Raw genomic sequence first — 7,409 nt, forward strand, 5'->3', positions numbered from 1 at the left:
ACATTAGAACATCTATTATGTAACTCACCATGCTAAACAGAGTAAAAGCAAAAAATTATGCAGGTTTCACGAAGGCTATCTGAAAAGCATTTGCTAAAATTCAATTCATGATTATAGGGTAAAATTGAATAATATTTGTGCAGTGATAGGTAGACCAAAGAAATAGGGCCAGCCCCTGGTTCACTTGGGAGAGTGTGGTGCTAATAACACCAAGGCCATGGGTTCGGATCCCTATATAGGGATGACCTGTTAGCTCACTTGGGAGAGTGTGGTGCTGACAACACGAAGTCAAGGGTTAAGATCCTCTTACCGGTCATCTTTAAAAAAAAAAAAAAAATAATAATAATATGAGCCCCAAATCACAGCCACACACATTATGGGAAGTTAATGTATCAAAAGAGTTATCATTGTAACTCAGTGCTGAATAGAGAAGCCAGTAAAAAGTGTGACTTTAGATTAAAGATGAACGAAGGGAATTAACTTGCTTAATTATAGTATTAATCCTTTTTATAAATTAAATTTTAATGTAAAATGTGCATAATTAAGTTTGGTTAACAAGGAAAACTAATTTTTATTCACTATAAATTTTTATTCACTATAAATTCACTATAAATTTTTATTCACTATATTTTTTTCAAAGTATCATCAATATATCTTTTGGAAAATTCACCCCAAAGCCAGATATTAGAAAAGCAACATATTTAAAATATAAAATTGTCATGCTGTGTTATTCTTAGCATAGACATAAGAAAAAAAGTGATGCTGTAGGGAATGGTTGCTAATACTTTTGCCACTATTTCATTGTTTCTTTTAGCATCATCCGCTAGCTCTAATTCACTTTACTATGTCCTCTTCTACTATTTCCCTAAATTATTATGAACTTGTTTCTTCTTTATAACTCAGTGTTAATCATTAGGGTTAACTTTCTATTTTCTCTGAACCATCAGAGTACATACAATTAGACATTATAACTTCTGACTAAAACAGTTGTTAATCCTTTAGAAAAAACAAATACATGGTTTAACAGGAGTCATAGTTTCAGTTGGGCAGAAAACCTTGCTTTTGGGCAGTATCAGCAGTTTTACATTTTTCTGGAAACTGGGAGCAATCAAAATCTCTGAGAAGACCTGTTTGACAACTGTGGTACCAAGAAAGTTTGTCTACTTTTTAAATTACTTTTAGGAGAGATTTCAGAAATAAAGAGTGTCTACTCTGCATGCTTAATTACAACTTTCTTGTAGTCATTTTCCTAATGCAGGTCTTGTTAAGCACTGTGTGTTTGCTTCCCAGCAAGCGCACAGTTGAGGGGGTAGCTATTAAAAGTAAGTCCTGTTGTAGATACCTTATATAAACCTCTGATTCCTATTATCACTGGAACAAGCTCCACAGTTTACAAGCTCTATTGTGTTTCACTTGTCAAATTCTGCAAGTACTGATTCTATAAAGATTTTCCACACTTTATTGAGTTTATAAGAAATCCACTGTAGCATATCTATGTTTGGCAGGAGAGTTGCAGCAAAGCATCTTTTTCTACTGTTTTAGTTTTAGATTAAGGCTTTTCTCTGGTTGTTCTAGGACACACTCCTGAAACAATTCTCTTCTTTTGGGCATAATAGCAGCATGTTTATTTGTATTTTTTATTTTAATAGTTTCTAGTGTATGTATAGATGGTTATTAACTTCTGTACTGAAATGGAGAAAATATTTGGCTATTAAATTTTATAACATCATCAAGATTTTTTGAGAAAATGCCTGGTGTTGCAAAACATCCACTTAGAGTTTTTGCTTATGAAGTCTGTACGTTTTTTCTATCAGAACATAATCAAAATTTCTATAAATACATTTTCTTTTGTAATTCTAATATATACTGACTTATTTAGATCTATACACACTTTAAAAAATGTTGTTTACATTGCTTTTGATTCATGTTCAATCTGAGATATGTGTTTTTGGCTTTTCCTTTTATATTTAATTTTGGCACATGTTTTATTTCAAATTAGTGAAGGAATTTTTACTTTTAGAAATCTTCAAAGACTTTAAAATAAAATTAAAGTAAATAAAATATGGATGGCATTACACATTACTAATATTATTCATTGTGCTGTTGACTTTTGCTCTAAGAAGGAGTGAGCTGTCACTGGGCTGTATTTAACTATGGACAGATTGAAAGTAGACTTTCACTTGGGAGGGAGTTTCTCCAATTCTTATTTGTGATTCTAAAACATGGTTAAAGAAAGACTGTTAAAAGATCTGGGGTGTGACATCAATAATATTAACTCATTTAAATTTGAGTTGCCAGACTTTTGAATGTGATTCTACAGAAATTGTCTCTTCTTTGAATTAATTTGCTGGTAGAGAGAGACAGAACAAAAGAAAAACCACAAAATCCATAAGAGAAAAAAAATGAAAGCATAAACAAAATTTTTGCTGTAGTGCAATTCAATGGACTCAGAATGTGGTAGTTACTACTGCAAGACAATATGGATACTTTTACTGCTATCTCTTAGAATGTTCTGGTTAGAATGAGCTCAGGAATGGAATCAAAGAACTTAAGGTCAACCGTGGCTTGGACTCTTTGCCCAAATCTAGCATTTCTTCTAATTTTGGAATCTCAGTTTCCTCATGTGTAGCATGTCCAATCTTGCAGGATTATTGTAAGGATGAGAAATAACTTGTGTTGCTCTCCACCAAGAATACATGGTCCTCAGTAAAGGTGTTAATCTCTTACTGCTAGGAAACAGCGAAGCTTCCTGCCTTCTATCTTTTCCCTCCAAAATAATAGTATGAGTAAAGAGGTTTTATGGCTGATTTGTCTGAAATAAAAATTCTCAGTGTTTACAAATCTATTATTTGAATGTCCACAATGGTTTTAGGTGACTCTTCGCTGGCCTGCAGAGTGGCGTGTAGGACATTCTCTCAGAAGTTTTCTCAGTTGATCAGGACGATTCACAAAACAAGTATCATCTTGATAAAACTTAATGAAGAAATTAATACACTGTTTGATCTGTCAGTATTTAAACTGGCTGTTGATAGGTTTTGTTCTTTAAAAAACAAATTTATAACCTAAGAAATATTTGTGTTGACTGAAAGTTTAATAAATATTTTCCCTAAAAAATTTAGTTTCTCCACTACTTTCCTCATTTTATTAAAGCCAATGGAGGCTATCAGGATAAAAGGAGAACTGGGACTCACTTGTAGGTCATTTACTGAAAATCCTCTCTGCCTCACTGAATTCACTACCTCAAAATGTAATGACGCTATGACAAGGGCATTAAGAGTTCTGAGTAAATGATGCACTGAGAAATCTTATTGGTGTTAGGGAAAGGTAAGTTAAATAACTGGCTTTATGAGAGAGCTATCTTAATTTTGCATTGGGCCTAGTAGTTGAAATACACAGAAGCTTTTTCCTCGAGACTATCATTGAGTGCTTTCTCCCTCATTTGCCAGGTATCATGGAACACTTAACCATAGCAAGGGTCTGGGGCTGGGCTGATGAGCAAAATGACAGTCCTGACTTCATAACAGTAAATGCAGTGTTAGTTATTTATGTATTTTATTTCTTTAATGTTGAATATGTATAAAACCAGAAGTCAATAAATCAAGAAATACTTTAGTTTTACTCTGGTAATATATTTTTACATTAAAAATGTCAGAAAATATTTTAAAATAATTTCTATATTCTCTGAAATTCATTTAACACTAGAACCTATTATTTAAAATTCATGGTAGATTAGAGGTAGATTAAAAATATTTGGGGATTTTCTCTTGATCATTGGAAACTAATCAATGGAATTCTATTTCAATTTGATAAAATTATTAAAATTTTTTATGAAACTCTGAAAGCTTGAAATAGCTGTATTTTCTTATTTTAACTTGCATTTATCTGAATGCTTTCTAAAGTAGTGTATTTTTCATGTGATTCTTAGGAAAAAATGATCCAAGAAATAATTTTGCAAAATAACTGAAATAAAACGAATTATTTTTTGATGTTCCAATTTTTATAGGACCTTTTATTTTTTGATGTGTATCACACATATATTTATCAAATAATTGGTATGTCTTTTTCACGACTATTTTATTTATTTTTTAATGATAATATGCATATATGTGGGGTACAATGTTGGTTTTCAATAATTGTGTGCAATGTGTGATGGTTAGATCAGGGCAATTAGCTTATTCATCATCACAAGATGCAATCATTCTTTGTCTTAATAAATCTACAAATAGTAAATAATCAGGTGCCATTATTTAAATTTTGTGGTTACTAGTCTTAAAATCATATCTCTTTGAATTTTTTTTAAGATTTAGGGTTTATTTATTTAGACCATCTATTACTTATTTAAAACTTGAGTCCCACCTGTTATGTTATTAGGTGTTGAATCAATTTATTGATCTTAGCAATTTATTTTGAGTGACTGCAATTTTACAAATCATTGATATAACATCGTGTTTGTCCTTGTCCAAAAATACATTTACTCTCCTGAAATTAATTTTTCATCACCAAGTTGCTGACATTTTTTGCAGTTTTATTATTTTCATCCTAAGTGATGTAATGATAGAAAGTTTAAGCATAAATCTTAATAATGTCATGTTTTAAATTGTATCGCGAAATACTATTTTCACCTCATATACGTAAACAGGCACCCTAAATGTCAAACCACAGCAGCTAAAATTTGATTCCTTAGTTTATTATACTTAATGGTAAATGAGGTCTATTGCCAAGAAAGTCATTTTTGTTTCCTGTTTTTCAGAAGCAAGAGCATCTCTTAGATTTGGGAAAAGAACATTTTCTACAATAATGGTACAATTACATGTATATGAAAAAGCAGCTTTTAAACTTTTATATCAAAATTTATTTCAATCGATATTATTGAGGTGTAACATTTTTCTTAATGTTGACTAAGTTGATTGGTCTTTTGAATTTAAAATGTCATGGAAACATACTTTATACAGTACATTGCAATCAAGCCATTTAAAACTAACAGTGTAAACACAAGTAGTTTATAATCTTTATCCTTAACAAATATTTTTAAAATGCCTCATAGTTTAATTATCTTACATAGTTTACAAAGCATTTTGAATAGTTGATCTCATTCAATCCTTACAGTGCCACAAATTTGGTGAGGCTAATATTTCTCATGCTAATTTTGCTATTAAGAAAACTTAGTAACAAAAAATAAAATATTTTTATTAATAAGTGTCTTGTCCAGAATCAGCCAATGAGTAAGAGGTGGAACCAGGGTTAGATTCTAATAGTTTGTCTAATGTGAAGAGTTGCTCCACTATACAGATTTATGCAGTGAATTACTTTGATACTAGAATATACAAGTACATATGCCAGAATATGTGAGAGAAATACATATATAATTTTTCTTAAATTATATTACCACAGTCAATTTGAATAATTTCACTTCTCACAAACCCTGTCGGATTAAAGAATAAATTGTCCACACTGGGGAGATGCAGTTACCCAACTAAGTTTATCCAGCGATAGATGGTGAAGTCAGGATTAAAAGAGCATCAGGAACAGAATTTGGAATTAAAAAGCTAATAATCATTATTACTCACAACATCCAGAACAAGAAAAAACAATCATGAAAGAAAAATACAAGTCATCCTCAAGATGAAAACATTTAGACATAAGTAAACCGCAGAAAATGAATACATTTGATATTGCCTCTTTAATATCTGAATATGAAAAAGTTAAAATAATAAAAAGTAACCAAGGGAGGCATTAAAATTACCATAAATCAACTAAGTAAGAACTTTTAGAGGTAGTTTCTGTCCACTGGTTATTATAAAAATCTCCCCAAGTAGATCCATCGTGTAGCCTTGCTTGAAAACCCTGGGGCAAGGGCAGAGGTCAGCAAACTTTTTCTGAAAGGGGCTGGAGAGTGAGTATTTTGGACTTTGCTGGCCATATGGTCTCTGTCTCAACAGTTCAACTCTGCCATTGTGTGTGAAAGTAGTCAAAGGCTATGTGTGAACAAGTGAACATGGCTGTGCTCCAATAAAACTTTATTTCTGGTACTGAAATTTGAATTTTATATAATGTTAATGTGTCAGCAACAACAAAAAAGCAATCACAGATGTATAATATTTTATTACATTCACTTCTTTCTCTCTCTCTCTCTCTTTTTTTTTTTTTTTTGGCTGATGGCTGGTACCGGGAACCAAATCCCTGACCTTGGTGTTGTAATACTGTGCTCTAACCAACTGAGCTAACTGGCCAGTCCCTTAAATTCACTTCTCTTTACCCACGGTGTTTAGCATGATGCATAGTGCTTGGAACTTGAAAGATATACATATATATTCTTCTCCCAGGTGAATGAATGAGTGAATGAATAAATGGACCTATATCCAATCAAAATTACCTAAGAAATAATTTCGTGTCTTAAGTAATCAGTGTTCATCAGTTGAGAGCGAAGATTTTTGGCAAAATATCAGCAGTTTTTTACTTGGCACCTGTACTTGACCAGTATAGCCCATATAGTTATAAAGTCACATGAACCAAGAGGAAAGGTCATTTTATCTATGTTATGGCCTGGTCTTAGGACTTTTGTGTTATTCTCAAGTTTTCAAACAAACAGAATTTTCTTTTTAAAATTATATAAATGGACATATCCATGAACCTTTCTTCATATGGGCCTTACCTTTTGAAATTGCAAACTCTACATGCTGCTTTTTTGTGTTTTCTGTGTTCAGCTAGAGAAATTGCAGGCTGAAAATACGTTGGAGTGGGGCAAGAGAGAAATGCTTGAGACAGAAAAACAAGGACTGGAGAGAGAAAACAGACGGCTAAAGATTCAGGTGAAAGAAATGGAAGAGCTCCTGGATAGGAAAAATAGATTAAATGCCAACTCTCAAGGTCCTGATGTCAAGATATCACAAACTGAACTGCAAGAAAAGAACAAGGTAGGGTGCCGTTGGAAGCACGTGTTCTCTTACCGCATGTTCCCTCACTGATGCCCAGGCGGGTGCTGTCTTCATTTCCATATACCTCCAGATCTGAGTGTTTCCTTCTGTGCTGCTTTCTAACTAGCTTACTCTTTTTCCCACTGTGATGTAAAATAATGTTGTTCATGCGTCTGAAACAGGAGTGTGACAGATTTTGGATGAAAGTGTTAGACCATGACAGATCTTTAGACAGTTTCAAGATCTCCTGAAGGAAGAAAAAAATGATGTAAAGGATGGACCTTTGTGTTTTTGTTTCCTCTTACAGCTTTTTCTCAGCATTTTCCAAGCTATTGATCTTATTTTCAGTAAATATATTTCTCCATTAATTTGAGCACCTATGCAATAAATGTTTGTTGGAAGCTATGGTAAGTATCTGTGGAAACATTTATATTTAGGTTAGATTTCCTGTTCTCTGGCTCATTTTTAGTCTCAGCACAATTATTTTTCAGTCAA

General features: G+C 32.4%; 1 protein-coding gene across 1 annotated transcript in view; it reads left to right on the forward strand.

Annotated features, from left to right (window-relative positions):
• Positions 1-6,914, forward strand: part of LOC103590461 (coiled-coil domain-containing protein 102B-like) — a gene marked incomplete at its 3' end in the record, with an annotated part of 41,268 nt that extends 34,354 nt beyond the window's left edge. Inside the window, exon 3 of the mRNA XM_008572698.1 lies at positions 6,705-6,914. Coding sequence (XP_008570920.1) covers positions 6,705-6,914 — 210 coding nt within the window. The remainder of the gene's footprint in view (positions 1-6,704) is intronic.
• Positions 6,915-7,409: the final 495 nt, after the last annotated feature.

This window comes from Galeopterus variegatus, unplaced genomic scaffold (assembly GCF_000696425.1).
Source record: "Galeopterus variegatus unplaced genomic scaffold, G_variegatus-3.0.2 Scaffold48, whole genome shotgun sequence".
NCBI classification, from domain to species: Eukaryota; Metazoa; Chordata; class Mammalia; order Dermoptera; family Cynocephalidae; genus Galeopterus; species Galeopterus variegatus.